This window comes from Neoarius graeffei, chromosome 2 (assembly GCF_027579695.1).
Source record: "Neoarius graeffei isolate fNeoGra1 chromosome 2, fNeoGra1.pri, whole genome shotgun sequence".
Lineage (NCBI taxonomy): Eukaryota > Metazoa > Chordata > Actinopteri > Siluriformes > Ariidae > Neoarius > Neoarius graeffei.
The window spans coordinates 41,183,529-41,201,398 of NC_083570.1; the positions used below are offsets into that span (position 1 = coordinate 41,183,529).

Genomic DNA, 17,870 nt, shown 5'->3' on the forward strand with positions numbered 1-17,870 from the left:
GGGGCCGGCGAGGGCCTTTCTGTGTGGAGTTTGCATGTTCTCCCCGTGTCCGCGTGGGTTTCCTCCGGGTGCTCCGGTTTCCCCCACAGTCCAAAGACATGCAGGTTAGGTTAACTGGTGACTCTAAATTGACCGTAGGTGTGAATGGTTGTCTGTGTCTATGTGTCAGCCCTGTGATGACCTGGCGACTTGTCCAGGGTGTACCCCGCCTTTCGCCCGTAGTCAGCTGGGATAGGCTCCAGCTTGCCTGCGACCCTGTAGAAGGATAAAGCGGCTAGAGATAATGTGATGTGATGTGTGTGATTTCAGTCTCTGATCTTTTATTTGAACGGCTCTTTTCTCATCTCATCTCATCTCATTATCTGTAGCCGCTTTATCCTGTTCTACAGGGTCGCAGGCAAGCTGGAGCCTATCCCAGATGACTACGGGCGAAAGGCGGGGTACACCCTGGACAAGTCGCCAGGTCATCACAGGGCTGACACATAGACACAGACAACCATTCACACTCACATTCACACCTACGGTCAATTTAGAGTCACCAGTTAACCTAACCTGCATGTCTTTGGACTGTGGGGGAAACCGGAGCACCCGGAGGAAACCCACGCGGACACGGGGAGAACATGCAAACTCCACACAGAAAGGCCCTCGCCGGCCCCGGGGCTCGAACCCAGACCTTCTTGCTGTGAGGCGACAGCGCTAACCACTACGCCACCGTGCCGCCTAAACGCAGTAATAATTTTTTTTAAAATAAAAAAAAGTATATTTAAGTTGATACCTCTTGTACGTTTTTTAAATAAAATCTGTAGTGTATGAACAGGGAAGCCGTACATTTATAGGACATAAATATAATTTCATGATTTATGGAAATTCATAAATAATCCATGCTTCTTTTTTTTTTTTTTTTTGCTTTTATGTGTTATATACATGTTTTGTAGTTTAGTTTAGTTTTTATTTGTTTAGATGTTGCTGTAATACTTTGGCAAAATCTTAAAGATATTAAGGAAACATTATTTTGATTAAAAAACAAAAAAACCGACTACTTTTCCAAACCCTGTTGTTATTGTTATTGCTGTTAAAAATAATTATAGAATGTTAGACAGGCTTAATATCCTGATATTTATGTTAATGTTCATACATATTAGAATATGCTGATGATGAATTTGGTAACGTTGTTTCTATTATGGAACGTACAGTCGCCTTGTTGCATAAGTATACACACCTTTTTATAATGGGGTGTGTAACTGTGTAGAGAATTTATCAATCACGTTCAAACTCATATTGAGTAATTATCATACACCTGTCATCATCTGAGTGATTCTGATTAACCCTTCATAAAAATTAGCTGTTACTGTACGATTTTCTTGATGACATCTTGGTGTGATCCGGCTGCTGATACAGTGGTCTACAAAGAGCTTACAAAGCATGTACGGGCTCTCGCTGTTGAAAGGTATTGATGAGGAGAGAGGCACAGAAGACTTCTCAAAATATTAGCTGTACCATAAAACATCATAAAGGCCATCATCAACAAATGGAGAAAATGAAGCACCACAGTGACCTCGCCAAGAACAGGACATCCCTCCAAACCTGGAACCAGCAACATTAAAGGAACTGCAGGAACATCTGGAAGGTACTGGTCACTCAGTGCATGCAACAACAGCCTCTCATATTCTTCACGTGTCTGGGTGATGGGGCAGGGTGGCTACATAGAAACCCTTTCTTATAAGAAAAACAAACAAACATATCCACCTAAATCACCCCAGACCATGTGGCAAAATGTGTTATGGTCTGATGAGATGAAGGTAGAACTTTTTAGGCATAATTATAAAACATAAGCTTGACACTAGAAGACTGCTTATCCAAAGAACAGCACAGCCACAGTGAAGCATGGTGGTGGCAGCATCATACTGTGGGGCTGCTTCTCTTCAGCTCGCATTAAAACAATGAGGAAATAATTTTAATAATAGCAACTTTCAAAAGGAAAGCAGAAGTTAAAGTCATTCAACATAGTTATGATAACTTTGCTGGTGTAAAAGAGCATATAACTAAGTATCCAGTTGGACTGAATCATCTTGTAACAAGTGGCATTTAATTTGCAAGAATGCATTTTAAGAATGAATGCACATACACGAGACTGACTATCAAACAGTCGTGTGAATAGCAGTTCAAGTAAAGAAGTTACTTTCATTCATGACAATGACCCATGAAGAAGTCCATCCATCCATTATTCGTAACCACTTATTCTGTGCAGGGTCGCAGGCAAGCTGGAGCCTATCCCAGCTGACTACGGGCGAAAGGCGGGGTACACCCTGGACAAGTCGCCAGGTCATCACAGGGCTGACACATAGACACAGACAACCATTCACACTCACATTCACACCTACGGTCAATTTAGAGTCACCAGTTAACCTAACCTGCATGTCTTTGGACTGTGGGGGAAACCGGAGCACCCGGAGGAAACCCACGCGGACACGGGGAGAACATGCAAACTCCACACAGAAAGGCCCTCGCCGGCCACGGGACTCGAACCCAGAACCTTCTTGCTGTGAGGTGACAGTGCTAACCACTACACCACCATGTCGCCCCCCATGAAGAAGTGAGATATGTTACTAATATGGGATAGCTAACCCTTGTTGTCAAATTAACCTCACCAATGCTCTTGGAGGTGAATGAACACAAATCCCCACAGCCATGCCTAAAATTGAGTGGAAAGACTTCCCTGAAAGAGTGGAGCTTATTATAAGAGGAAATGGGAATAAATGAGATGTTCAAAGAATGTATATAGTTGTGATGAAAACGTTTGGTAATACAGTGTATTTTAATGAATTTAATTGTGATCTGGGGCGGCACGGTGGTGTAGTGGTTAGCGCTGTCGCCTCACAGCAAGAAGGTTCTGGGTTTGAGCCTTGAGGCCGACAGGGGCCTTTCTGTGTGGAGTTTGCATGTTCTCCCCGTGTCCGCGTGGGTTTCCTCCGGGTGCTCCGGTTTCCCCCACAGTCCAAAGACATGCAGGTTAGGTTAACTGGTGACTCTAAATTGACCGTAGGTGTGAATGTGAGTGTGAATGGTTGTCTGTGTCTATGTGTCAGCCCTGTGATGACCTGGCGACTTGTCCAGGGTGTACCCCGCCTTTCGCCCGTAGTCAGCTGGGATAGACTCCAGCTCGCCTGCGACCCTGTAGAACAGGATAAAGCGGCTACAGATAATGAGAATGAGATGAGATAATGATGAGATTGTGCCATCTAGTGGCCAAATGTGTTCACTGCACAAGAAGGAAGCTCAGGGCGTGATCTAAAATAAATTTATTATTATTATTATTATTATTATTATTATTATTATTATTATAGCATCTATATGAGTAACTTTTTTTCCCTCTTAACAGCAATAGCAGCAGTAATAATAATAATAATAATAAAATAAAAAAAACTACAACCCCAACAAGGGTTACCTACAAAACAGTCAGGATATTTGATCAGAGGTCTGAGTATATTTAAGTATAATTAATTCCTGGAATCAAAATGTTACATTTAGAAGTAATTTTGTTAAAATTATTCTTATTCCGGCACCTCACCAAGCACAGCACCAGTCACTCCTCACAATAATGAACAATACTGTCCAGATCACTTCTACATCCATAGAAACCCCTCTGAACGTATACTGTGTGCACTGACTATCAGCATCAGTACTTTACAGCAAACTGCTAGCTACACATGGTTAAAATGGCTCTTGTGCAATATACTGAATGACTTGTGCAATACTATCTGGGTAATACTGGTAATAATACCTGTGCAATACTTATCCATGCAATACCACCTTTAACCATTAAATTTATGCAGATTTGTTAATTTTTTATCTCTTAATTTGTAGTTTATTTCTTATCTTACAGGTGGTTGCAACACCAACCACTTATACAGGAAGGGACAGAGCAGGCTATACTTCCTTAGGAGGCTGCGGTCCTTTAACATCTGCAGGAAACTCCTGTGGATGTTCTATCAGTCTGTGGTCGCCAGTGTCCTGTTTTACACCGTGGTGTGCTGGGGGGGCAGCACATCCAAGAAGGACACATCCAGGCGGGCCGGCTCTGTGGTCGGAATGAAGCTGGACTCTCTGGTGACGGTGCAGAGAAGAGGTCTATGGACAAACTGTTGAACATCATGGACGATGCCAGTCACCCTCTGCACACCGTCATCAGCAACCAGAGGAGCCTGTTCAGTGACAGAATGCTCCTTCCCAAGTGCAGGACGAACAGACTCAAAAACTCCTTTGTCCCTCACACCATCAGACTGTACAACTCCTCTCTGGGGGGGAGGAGGGGTAACAGGAGGACAGAGGATGGGAAGGAGCAGTAGCCTATAGCCTAACAATAAGCAATACCGGACAATGTGCAATACCTCTCCTGCTGGACTTTCTTCATATCTTTTTTTAATATATTTGTAGATGTAAATACTTAATTTATCCATAAGTTCTCTCTTTTTTCTGTTCTCTGTTTATCCTGTAATAATGCTACTGGAATTTTAATTTCCCTGAGGGAACCCTCCCAAAGGGATCAATAAAGCTCTGTCTAATCTAATCTATTCTAATCTAATTAATCTAGCTAATCTATTCTAATCAATCTAATCTAATTAATCTAATCTATTCTAATCTGTCTAATCTAATCCATTCTTATCTATCTAATCTATTCAATCTAATTAATCTAATCTATCAAGTCTAATCTAATATATTCTAATCTGTCTAATCTAATTAATCTAATCTATTCTATTCTATTCTAATCTGTCTAATCTAATCTTTCTAATCTAATTAATCTAATCTAATCTATTCTAATCTTATCTAATCTCTTCTTCTTTTGGCTGCTCCTGATTAGGGGTCGCCACAGCGGATCTTTCGTCTCCATTGCTCCCTGTCTTCCGCATCCTTCTCTACCACACCTGCCACTTTCATGTCCTCTCTCACCACATCCATGTATCTCCTCTTTGGCCTTCCTCCTTTTCGTTTGCCTGGCAGCTCCATCCTCAACATTCTCCTTCCAACATGCTCTGCATCTCTTCTCAGGATGTGCCCATACCATCTCAGTCTCATCTCTCTTAGCTTCATTCCCAAGCTCTCCACATGTGCTGTCCCTCTGATGTGTTCATTCCTTATCCTGTCCAACCTCCCATCGCAAACCTTAACATCCTCAACTCCGACACCTCCAACTTTGCCTCCTGTCTCTTTGTTAAGAGTACGGTCTCCAATCCATACATCACAGCTGGTCTCACTACTGTCTTATACATCTTACCTTTCACTTTTGCTGGGACTTTCCTATCACAAATGACTCCCGAAATCCTTCTCCAACTGCTCCACCCTGCCTGCACTCTCTTTCTCACCTCACTATCGCAGCCCCCATTTTCCTGCACAGTTGACCCCAGGTACTTGAATTCACCAATCTAATCTAATCTAAGGGCGTTTTCACACTTGGTCCCTTTCAGCCATCTAACCGAACTCAGATCGATGACAGCATTTTTTGCGCATATGTGAACACTCCAACCGTACCCAGACCCCTTTAAAGCGAACCGAACTGAGACCACCTCAGGAGGTGGTCTCAGTACGGTTCGCTAAAAATCAACGGTACAGTTCGCCTAATCTGCGCATTATGAACAAAAAGCGCACCGGGTTCACTTCGCCTTTTTCACTGTAGTTTAACCTTCTTCGTTTGCCGTAGTTGGTCACGTGACTGTAGCAGGGAAACTCAACTTCCTTTTGGAACTTACCACAGCCGCTTTACAGTTCTCTGAACTTACTGACTGATGAGTCGGCCACAATAATATAACTATATTATATTATATATAAAATATAACTATTATATATATAAAATAAATTTATTTTCCTTAATCCGCACTATTTTGATCAAAGAATACAGCAGGGCAAGCATGGCAGCAAACATTTTGATTCAAGAGAAAATTACCCAGAATTCTGTGCACTGGGGGTCTGAGGGCTCTAGAGGACCTGGTGTGAACAGAAAGAGGACTGAGGCCCCATCAAAGCTTAACTGGACCAGAAAGAGAACCCAGTCCTCTTTGTAATAAATTCACAGTGTGAACACAAAAAGAACTGAGTTCTTTTTCTGTTGGTCCACTTTTTGGTCCACTTAAAGAGGACTGAGTCTGGTTCCTTTAAAGGGGACCAGGTGTGAAAACACCCGAATCGAATCGAATCGAATCGTATCTTATGTGTGGATGAGTGACACTCCCAGCTGTCACATCTGTGTGGGTGGGTGTGACGTCACCACCAGCTACAGACTCTCTGGAGCTCCATGTATGGTGTTTCTCACTGTCCCTCCCGGAGTCTCAGCAGCGGCAGCCAGCGGTGTCTCCTGCTCGGTAAGTCAGCAAGTGTTTCCACTTCACTTCTGCAGCTTGAGCCGCGCACCGGCAGTGTGGGAGAGGGAGAAGCGCACACTGCTTTATCCAGAAATGTGTGTAAGTGTAACTACTGACACCGGTCAGTACATGCCTGGTTTAGAGCTGCAGGTAATCAGCGGGTGTGCATGTCGTAAATACAGCTGAATGAAAAAATAACGATATTTCTAATTCATTGGTTGTTTTGTTTTTTGTTTTGTATTTAAACCGGAGCAACTTCCGGGTTCTGGCTGTAGAGCAGCTCAGGGATCATGTGCACGTGACCTGCAGCTTCCAGCCTTTCAGAAATAATAACCCAGTCAAAAAAAGAAAAACAAGCATGTGGACGGGGTTTATTGATGAATTGATTGCCACAGATCGGATAAATACTCTCTCCCTCGTGTCTTACGAGGATCTTCCATTGATGTAATTATTAATGGAGCTCATTTTGCTGCACCTTCATCTCATCTCATCTCATTATCTCTAGCCGCTTTATCCTGTTCTACAGGGTCACAGGCGAGCTGGAGTCTATCCCAGCTGACTACAGGCGAAAGGCGGGGTACACCCTGGACAAGTCGCCAGGTCATCACAGGGCTGACACATAGACACAGACAACCATTCACACTCACATTCACACCTACGCTCAATTTAGAGTCACCAGTTAACCTAACCTGCATGTCTTTGGACTGTGGGGGAAACCGGAGCACCCGGAGGAAACCCACGCGGACACGGGGAGAACATGAAAACTCCGCACAGAAAGGCCCTCGCCGGCCACGGGGCTCGAACCCGGACCTTCTTGCTGTGAGGCGACAGCGCTAACCACTACACCACCCTGCCGCCGCACAAGAGATCTATTTCTGAAATTACTTTAAATGGTGTTTGAACTGAATATCATCAGTTTTGGAAAAAAAAAATCATGTATGTGGCAAGAGTAAGAATAATTTAAGCTTGTTTAATGGTTTGATCTGGCCCAAGCAATGAGGACAAAAGATACCCTCACCATGTAGCCTGTGGAACTAAAATACATTAACAATCTGGCATCCATTACATCTACACACAAAAAAAAAAATTCTGGGAAAAAAAATCAGTATACACCACCATGTTTGAATAAAGAGGAGGGGTAACTTTAAACTTGTTGAACAGTTTGCCTTATCAACTGTGTATGTGTGTCACAGTGTCTAGAACTGCATTCTTTTGGGGGTCGCACTCGCATACTCTCATAGCCTGCCCTCCATCCATCCATCCATTATCTGTAGCCGCTTTATTCTTCTACAGGGTCGCAGGCAAGCTGGAGCCTATCCCAGCTGACTACGGGCGAAAGGTGGGGTACACCCTGGACAAGTCGCCAGGTCATCACAGGGCTGACACACAGACACAGACAACCATTCACACTCACATTCACACCTACGCTCAATTTAGAGTCACCAGTTAACCTAACCTGCATGTCTTTGGACTGTGGGGGAAACCGGAGCACCCGGAGGAAACCCACGCGGACACGGGGAGAACATGCAAACTCCACACAGAAAGGTCCTCGCCGGCCACAGGGCTCGAACCCGGACCTTCTTGCTGTGAGGTGACAGCGCTAACCACTACACCACCGTGCCGCCGCACCTTAACCTAATGAAAAGGAAAAAAAAAATCTCTTCTTTAACTTATTTTTTAAACAAAAATAAAACACTTTCCTTGTAGGGACCGTCCAAAAGTCCCCACAAGGTCAGAATTGCCAGACTTTACAGTCCTTGTAGGGACATCTGGTCCTCTGTAGCATATAAGCGACAGCACGGTGGTGTAGTGGTTAGCACTGTTGCCTCACAGCAAGAAGGTCCGGGTTCGAGCCCCGTGGCCGGCGAGGGCCTTTCTGTGTGGAGTTTGCATGTTCTCCCCGTGTCCGCGTGGGTTTCCTCCGGGTGCTCCAGTTTCCCCCACAGTCCAAAGACATGCAGGTTAGGTTAACTGGTGACTCTAAATTGACCGTAGGTGTGAATAGTTGAGAGGAGAAAACCTCTAGAATAATCCAGTAGAAGGGAACAGGAAACCAGTACTGTAATGTTCACTAGAAACTTTGATAGCTTAAGCCGTCAGAGCGGCCACGTCACTGCAGTGATATGCCAAAATAGATGGATGGAGCATATAAACACACACACACAGAGTGTTTTAACATTAACATCAACCTCATAAATTAGACTTGATTTTGGTAAATCTACTGATACATTTTCTGTTTCAGTGGGAATTAAAATGAACGTGGATCATGAAGTCACACTCCTCGTGAATGAAATTCACAGACTTGGCAGCAAAAGTAAGTATATTCTGCTCCTAATTATTACTAATCCTTGTTTTCACTGCCAAACCCAATCCCTGTTTGGTGAACAATGTTTGGTTGACTTGGCCATAATTGCAGCAGTAGGGCGGCCAGTTCCTTTCTGCGCGCGCACGCACACACACTATGGGCAATTTAGGCCAAGTTTACATTAGACCGTATCTGTCTCGTTTTCTTCGCGGATGCACTGTCCGTTTACATTAAAACGCCGGGAAACGGGAATCCGCCAGCGTCCACGTATTCAATCCAGATCGTGTCTGGTCCGGTGCTGTGTAAACATTCAGAATACGCGGATACGCTGTGCTGAGCTCTAGCTAGCGTCTCATTGGACAACGTGACTGTGACATCCACCTTCCTGATTTGCTGGCGTTGGTCATGTGATGCGACTGCTGAAAAACGGCGCGGACTTCCGCCTTGTATCACCTTTCATTAAAGAGTATAAAAGTATGAAAATACTGCAAATACTGATGCAAATACTGCCCATTGTGTAGTTATGATTGTCTTTAGGCTTGCCATCCTTCCACTTGCAAGTGGTAAGTGACGCGCATGCCCAACATGCACTGAGATCACACACACAGCGGCTCAGTCCCGAATCACTGCTCGTGCGCTTCACTCACGCGCTCTGTGAGCTGCGCAGGGCCGGAGTGCGCACCCTCCAGAGGGCACTCGCTGTTCAGGGCGGAGTGATTTGGAGCGCAGGATGCCTGCGGAGCCGAGCGTATCCGTGTATTGGCGTTGCTGTGTGCACGCGAATCGTTTTAAAAACGTTAATCTGATGATCCGCTGATACGGTCTAATGTAAACCCCACCTTAGAGTAGCCACTTAGCTTAACTGCATGTCTTTGGACTGTGGGGGGAAACCCACGCAGACACGGGGAGAACATGCAAACTCCACACAGAAAGGCCCCCTGTCGGCCCCTGGTCGAGCCCAGAACCTTCTTGCTGTGAGGTGACAGTGCTGACCACTGCATCACCATGCTGCCCCTTACACTACAGCCAAAAGTATATGAACACCTGACCACCACACCTACCATACAACTCCATTAACATGTGGAGCTTATTAACAGCAACTCCTCTTCCACTAGGTTTTGGGGTGTGGCTGTGGTGACTTGTGTTCATTCAGCTACAAGAATATTAGTGAGGTCAGGTGCAGATGTTGGGTGGGGAGGCCTGGGGTGCAGGCAGTAGCCCAATATTATACAGATATAATATTGATATAAAGAAGGCACCTCATTATTACAGCTTTAGTGATTTTACACTGAAACTAATACAACCTTCAGGAAGTTGTGCCAGTGTGTGTTTTTACACTGCGAGCCAGTGTTTCGCAACCAGAGGCGTGATATGTCACAACAGAGCATCAGTGCATGTATCTACATGTTGGAAATATAAATACCCTGAGCATTGCTTTGAAAACAGCAGGTAACCTGAGTGCTGAGGTGCTTTTATTAGCCATATGCGTTAATACCACTCTTCAAATATAAGCAAAGTTGCTGAGCATCAAATCCAACATGTAATCACTTCAGTTAAATAATTCACGTTTAAAGGAACTAACCACCTAAATAAATAAATATATAAAACGTTTGTGTCCTTTAGCCAAGCTAAAATTTTTGTGGAAAAATGTTTGTCACAGAAAACTGCATTCACAAACAGGGAGGAAAAGAGAATCAAAGTGTGAAAGGTAATGAGGAAGAGAGGAGTGGAGAGACTCATGCAAGCAACATGTTTGTGTGATCAGAAATACATACTAAATCCCAAACTTTGAATATCCCAGGGAGCGCCATTAAATCCATTATAGCAAAATGAAAAGAATATGGCACCACTACAAACCTGACAAGAGAAGGCTGCCCACCAAAACTCTTAGACCGGGCAAGGAGGGCATTAATCAGAGACACCAAAGATAACACTGAAGGAGCTGCAGAGAGCCACAGCGGAGATGGGAGTATCTGTCCATAGGACCGCTTTAAGCCGTACACTCCACAGAGCGGGGCTTTATGGAAGAGTGGCCAGAAAAGCGATTGCTTAAGAAAACACGTTTGGAGTTTGCCCAATAGCATGTGGCAGACTCCCCAAACACATGGAAGAAGATTCTCTGCTCAAATGAGACTAAAATTTATCTTTTTGGCCGTCATGGGAAACGCCATGTTTGGCGCAAACCCAACACCCTGAGAACACCATTCCTACAGTGAAGCCTGGCGGTGGCAGCATCATGCTGTGGGGATGTTTTTCATCTGCAGGGACAGGAAAGCTGGTCAGGACTGAAGGAAAGATGGATGGCACTAAATACAGGGCAATTCTGGAGGAAAACCTGTTTGAGTCAGCCAGAGGTTTGAGACAGGGACGAAGGTTCATGTTCCAGCAGGACAATGACCCTAAACATACTGCTAAAGCTACACTGGAGTGGTTTAAAGGGAAACATTTAAATGTCTTGGAATGGCCTAGTCAAAAACCCAGACCTCAATCCAATTGAGAATCTGTGGCATAACTTGAAGATTGCTGTACACCAACGCAACCCATTTAACTTGAAGGAGTTGGAGCAGTTTTGCCTTGAGGAATGGGCAAAAATCCCAGTGGCTAGATGTGCTAAGCTAATAGAGACATACCCCAAGAGACCTGCAGCTGTAATTGCAGCAAAAGGTGGCTCTACAAAGTATTGACTTTGGTGGGGGTGAATACCTATGCACACTCCAGATTTCTGTTTTTTCATCTTAATTATTATTTGTGTCACAATAAAACAATTTGCACCTTTTAAAGTGGTAGGCATGTTGGGTAAATCATATGGCACTAATCCATTTTAATTCCAGCTTGTAAGGTGACAAAACAGGACAAATGCCAAGGGGGATGAATATTTTTGCAAGACACTGTATACTCTAAGTATAAACTTATCAAAACGTTTGTGGATCGTAAAGGCTATTGACTGCTCTGGAGCATCTGAGAAACACACAGTGCATTGCTGGTGGCTTTGTTGAGCTCAGTTTTATTCATCATTCTAATCACAATAAGCACTCTTCCTGCTTCACAGATGCAGATGGAAAAATCAGCGTCAAATTCGGTGTCCTGTTCAACGATGACAAGTGCGCCAACCTCTTCGAGGCACTCGTCGGGACACTGAAAGCAGCCAAGCGAAAGAAGGTCATCACGTTTCAGGGCGAACTCCTACTGCAAGGAGTTCATGACAATGTTGATGTTATACTACTGCAGGAATGAACTGAGAAACTGTCCTTTAGTTAAGTAAGACCATTTCAGCTTGGAGAGCTCAGTTCTACAGTGAGTACATACTAGGGTGCATCAGTTGCCCTCACTTTCATAAAATCTGATGCATTTTTGTTTGGGCGTTCCTTTTCACCAATAAAGACATCCTGTAAAATTTTTGGACCATATTCAAAAGTCTAATGGTGGCACCATGAGGTTCATTTTTTTTTTTGCCAAAAAACGCTTATTTTATGTTTTCGCGTAAGGTTTGAATCACAATGTTGGACTCCATTTACTGATTTCTTGTGAGCCAGAGATCATGTTAAGAACCTTTGCAAGGGATTGAGAAGCATTAATGTGATTCATAATACATTTGTATTGTTTAAAAGTAGTTGAACAATGATTCAGTGAACAGCTAAAACTCAAACTGTGCTTGATAATATATTTAGAATATGTACTAAAAATGTATATCTAAGATATTTGGTATACTCTATAAGGTGCCATAATGTTTCATGAAAAGTGATCGAAATTTTGTCATAAAAGTCATAAAATAGCAGCTTTTTCCAGAACTTTGAGCTCCTGGTGCCACCATTAAACTTTAGAATTTTGTCAAAATATTTCACCCAGTGGGCGGCACGGTGGTGTAGTGGTTAGCACTGTCGCCTCACAGCAAGAAGGTCCGGGTTCGAGCCCTGTGGCCAGCGAGGGCCTTTCTGTGCGGAGTTTGCATGTTCTCCCCGTGTCCGCGTGGGTTTCCTCCGGGTGCTCCGGTTTCCCCCACAGTCCAAAGACATGCAGGTTAGGTTAACTGGTGACTCTAAATTGACCGTAGGTGTGAATGTGAGTGTGAATGGTTGTCTGTGTCTATGTGTCAGCCCTGTGATGACCTGGCGACTTGTCCAGGGTGTACCCCGCCTTTCGCCCGTAGTCAGCTGGGATAGGCTCCAGCTTGCCTGCGACCCTGTAGAACAGGATAAAGCGGCTACAGATAATGAGATGAGATGAGATTTCACCCAGTGTGTTTTCTTACCAAAAGGAATATAAAAACAAAAATGCATCATGATCAGAGGAACTTTTCATTTTTACAGGGCAACTGATGCACCCTAGTACATACACCTACTCATGAATGCATCTTCTTTGTATACTTTTATAAATGCGGTGTTGTTGAGGGGAATGAGTGATTTTTTTGACCAACATCTTGTTTTTAAATGACCAACACCACTAACTAATGTTTACGTAATTATGTCTCGGCCTCCTGTGGACGAACCCTTTTAATTGTGACTGCAAAACAAAATGTGTTCTATACTATGTTTTATTCACTTATCAATCTTGTATAGAATTTTGTGAACAAGATTAAGCTCTTGGGAGACTGGATATCGCCATCAAATCTTCTCTGATATTGTTCTGTAATGGCCAAAGACTTTCCAGTGCAGTAACATTACTGTGAGTCTGGCTTTCAGGTTTATTTGTGCCAAACGAGTTTGTTTGTTTCTGTCTTGTGCATGATCTAGACCTTTATGTCTCATGTAATATTTGAGAAATTTATTTTTTAAGACAAACTTGAAACTAGATACTCTGGGAAATGCTTTATGACAAGATTATCGCACACACTTTTATACGCATTACTGTACTGATGACATCACAAGGATCTCAGGCATAAAATATTATTTTTGGTTGCTGGTTTCATTCATAATAAACTGTTCCACTTGGTCAAGTAGCTTGTGTTTTTGTCTTTCGAAAAACAAGTGTTTCCTCTTGTTACTATGTAAAATATTAGAAATACTGCTGTTCATGTGTCCGTTATCAGACATGTGCAGCTATAAATGAACAGTTAAGCCATACTGTTGTTGTATATGATGCTGGGGTAATGAGGTCTATGAATGGTAATGAAGTTCTCTTCAGGTGTCTTTTCACTCAGTGGTTACGTAGTGAAGCAAAGACCATGTGACAGATTTGAACCAATAGATACACATTCTGCATGTTCTTCTGTTCTGCTGCATTACTTTACTGTAATATCCCTGTAATATGCAGATTAGAGAAATTAATGGCTGGCATATGCAATACATAAACACTAATGCTGTAAACAGACCATCTGTTTGGTATATCGGAATAAATGACGCAGCTAGTTTCACAGCTAGTTGCTCCGAGAGCTAATTACAATCAGGACATCATAACGAGAAACAGAAAAACAACAACAACAGAAGATCAGATCAGACCATAATTAGCTACATAAGGAGAAAAATTTTGCCAAGAAGACAACTTAAGGAAAGTGGCCTTTAAAAGGTCTGTCTGATCGAGTGAGTGGCCTGTATTTTCACCTGATTTGAATCCCATTGAGAATCTAAAGTATGGAGCATCAACAGACAACAAATTTGTACCTCTGGGTGTCAGCTTTTGTCAAAGGATGAACTATTAGATGATGTTTCAACATCAGCCTTCAGATGTTCAAAATCTAACCAAGTCATGGTAGTTACATCAGTGTAAAGATCTTTATCTTAGAAATCATTACAGCACATTTTGTTATATTTTGTTAGAGTCTTTTAACAACCATCCATCCATCATCCATAACCACTTATCCTGTGCAGGGTCGCGGGCAAGCTGGAGCCTATCCCAGCTGACTACGGGCGAAAGGCGGGGTACACCCTGGACAAGTCACCAGGTCATCACAGGGCTGACACATAGACACAGACAACCATTCACACTCACATTCACACCTACGGTCAATTTAGAGTCACCAGTTAACCTAACCTGCATGTCTTTGGACTGTGGGGGAAACCGGAGCACCCGGAGGAAACCCACGCGGACACGGGGAGAACATGCAAACTCCACACAGACAGGCCTGAGTCAGCCAGCCACTTGAACCCAGGACCTTCTTGCTGTGACACGACAGTGCTAACCACTACACCACCATGCCACCTGTTTGACAACCATTTTCATGAAACTATTGATTTGGTTGTTATTTCATCAGGAAAAATGCATATTTTGGTAAACTGTGAATATCTGCCTAAATATTGCATGAAATGCTTCATATTATTCTTTTGATCACTTCTTTCTATATAAATGATGTAAGTGTGGTGCAGATTTCACTGGTATCGTATACTGTTTACCAGGGCTTTGAACCGGTTCAAGGAACGAAAACGAAAACTGGGAACTTTTTCTATTTCACATGGAACAGAAACGAAACCAGAAACTTTATTATTTTTTATGCTCCGGAACAGAAACGCTTATTAAAAATAATGGTAACCGGTTAATACCGTTTTTTATTTCATTCCTCAAAGTTTCCGTAGCCTACAAATAAAAAAAGTCATTCTTCTCCTGCGCAAGTTTCTATGACCCGCTGGGGTTCACTTCCTGTGTGACGTTCGCTGACCGAATGGAGAGAGCGGGAAGGTGGACTACTATCATGTCTCCACGTGATAATAAGTGAGTAAGTGCATTACTGAGTGTCTGAGCAAAGAAGAGCCTGAACGTTGCAACCTCCCTATTGGCTGTTTGTAAAAATGTATCAGTTGTTGCCCTTCCCACGGGAATCATCGCGGGCTCGAGAGACGAGACCTGACGAGTTAGTTCGTTGGTAGCAGAACAAAATGTCTGGACACAAATCGGGTTTTCAGAAAAGGAAAGAAAATAAACGGAGGGTCGAAAATACAAAAAAGGAGGCAGAAAATGCAAAACGAGTTTTAAGGCAGGACAAATGGTTACTTTTCTGAGGCAGCCCGCCGTGGCTGCCTGCAAGCGTATTTATTATAGCCCATTTAGTTAAAATAGTTGATCTAAAATGTTTATAGTTATAGTTATGTGATGGTTGTCCTGATTTAGACTGGTGTTTTTTTTTTTTTTTTTGGGGGGGGGTTTGCGCGATGTTGCACCCGGGTCCAGATTAGGGCAGAACCGGCCCTGGCTACATTTCAGGTGTAGTTTGTTTTATGTATGTATGTACTTGCATAGATGTGTACTTGGTCTTCCAATATGGCGCCTAACAAAATCTCGCGGCGCGGTGACGTCATGCGGTAGCCCTCTATAGGGCCTGACTAGCCTTTGGTAACACACTAAACGAATTATCTTTCATTTTTGGCACTTTTTCTGTTTGTGTAGATGGGAAGACATACTGAGAATCCAAATCGCCAACATTTGAAATAATAATTGTTTTGAATTATTTCTTGTCTTATTTAATGAAGGTTGTAATAGAATTAGCCTACATTTGGCTTAAGCTGGATGAGACAGAGACATCATTTTATAGCCATTTGTTAAACAGCTGACAGGGAACGTAATTAACCGTTCCGGGAACGAAATTTTTTTGTTCTAACCGGTTCGGGAACGTCTATTTAATGGTGGAACCCAAAACCGGAAACGTTAAAATTCCGTTTCTGTTCGGAACGAACCAATAGGAAAAAAATTCTGGTTCAAAGCCCTGCTGTTTACTGAGACTTGTTTTGGTCAGAGGTACACCCAGCCTTGTTGAAGAAAGAGGTCATAAGAGAATGAACCAGAAGACTGGTTCAAGCTGACAAGAAGGCTGAGGGAAGTCAAATAACCACTCTTTACGACCGTGATGAGCAGAAAAGCATCTCAGGACCTACAATATGTCAGACCGTGAAGCAGATGGGTTACAACATCAATTCATCCATTATTTGTAGCCACTGATCCTGTTCTACAAGGTCGCAGGCAAGCTGGAGCCTATCCCAGCTGACTACGGGCGAAAGGCGGGGTACACCCTGGACAAGTCGCCAGGTCATCACAGGGCTGACACATAGACACAGACAACCACTCACACTCACATTCACACCTACGCTCAATTTAGAGTCACCAGTTAACCTAACCTGCATGTCTTTAGACTGTGGGGGAAACCGGAGCAGACATGGGGAGAACATGCAAACTCCACACAGAAAGGCCCTTGCCAGCTGCTGGGCTTGAACCCAGACCTTCTTGCTGTGAGGCGACAGTGCTAACCACTACACCACCGTGCTGCCCCGGTTACAACAGCAGCAAAAAAAAAAAAACACATTCAGTTCCACTCTTGTCAGTCAAGAACAGGAATCTGAAACTTCACTGGGCACAGACTCACCAAACAAGCCTAAGGTAACTTTGCTCTCTCGGTTCCTGGCTACAGATGGCTGTGGCATGGTCAAGACTGAAACTCACTGATGAATCTCATGAGAGATTTGGTTCCCTTTTGAAGTTTCTTTCAAGTTCTTTCATCTCAAGGAAACTGATCCCCATTCAGTCAGGCAGGAAAACATTCCCTGACATTTGAGCAAAAACAAAACAAACTAAAAAAAACCCTAGACGACTAGTCCTGCAAGAGGATTAGTGTGTGGAAATGCTAAAACAAATTATACTAAAACAGTAATAGATGCTGAAACAGTTATGAGTGTTACTAATAAAATATGGCAGGAGATGCTGGATGAGAAGAAAAGAAGAAGGCACCTACTATATACAACATCCAAAAGCATGTGGAAGTAGCTTCATCTCCCACTGAAAAAAAGAAAGAAAAAAATCCAACCTTTAATTAAAATAAATTTATTCAAAGAAAAACAAATCCCTTGTCAAGAAATAATTATTTTCAACAAAAAACACGTGCCACTATTCTTGGAATCCCTGGAAATTATAGTGAACATAATGCAGCTGAAGCATGATTCCCATTTAAATTGTACATGTTTGAGTTGATGGGAGTGTGTAGGAACTTTCACGCTATAATCCATGACTTCCTGATTAACTGGAACACAAATATGAGGTGACACCAGGGCCGGCTCTAGGTCTTTGGCTGCCCTAGGCGAGATTGAGTTTTGGCGCCCCCCCCCCAAGAAAAAAAACCCTCTAATAACATCTAATGCCGCTTTTCCACTACCAACGCGGCTGAGTCGGGCTGAGTGGGGCTGTTGGAGTTGCATTTCGACTACAACTGCGCTGAACCATGCTGGCTGGAAGTGGGTGGACACATTGGGTGGAGTTAGCGAAAGTGGGTGGACGTTACGTGATGTCGTTAAGCAGCG

General features: G+C 43.3%; 1 protein-coding gene across 2 annotated transcripts; it reads left to right on the plus strand.

The window, feature by feature from the left end:
- Positions 1–6,244: 6,244 nt before the first annotated feature.
- abracl (ABRA C-terminal like) lies at positions 6,245–12,671 on the plus strand. 2 transcript variants are annotated; one of them, XM_060914228.1, is made up of 3 exons: positions 6,245–6,353; positions 8,596–8,667; positions 11,708–12,671. In XM_060914228.1, the coding sequence occupies exons 1-3, from the start codon at positions 6,287–6,289 to the stop codon at positions 11,890–11,892; spliced, it is 324 nt and encodes a 107-aa protein (XP_060770211.1). In that variant the 5' UTR covers positions 6,245–6,286; the 3' UTR covers positions 11,893–12,671. The 2 variants fall into 2 exon arrangements, with proteins under 2 accessions (XP_060770211.1, XP_060770212.1); XM_060914229.1 differs by lacking the exon at positions 6,245–6,353 and adding an exon at positions 6,360–6,452.
- The last annotated feature ends 5,199 nt before the right edge of the window (positions 12,672–17,870 follow it).

Bases quoted from the DNA above. Each gene is read 5' to 3' on its own strand.
- abracl (XM_060914228.1), top strand. From the start codon at position 6,287: ATGTATGGTGTTTCTCACTGTCCCTCCCGGAGTCTCAGCAGCGGCAGC. The intron at 6,354-8,595 runs GTAAGTCAGCAA...TTTCTGTTTCAG, and splicing joins CCAGCGGTGTCTCCTGCTCG to TGGGAATTAAAATGAACGTG. The intron at 8,668-11,707 runs GTAAGTATATTC...CCTGCTTCACAG, and splicing joins TCACAGACTTGGCAGCAAAA to ATGCAGATGGAAAAATCAGC.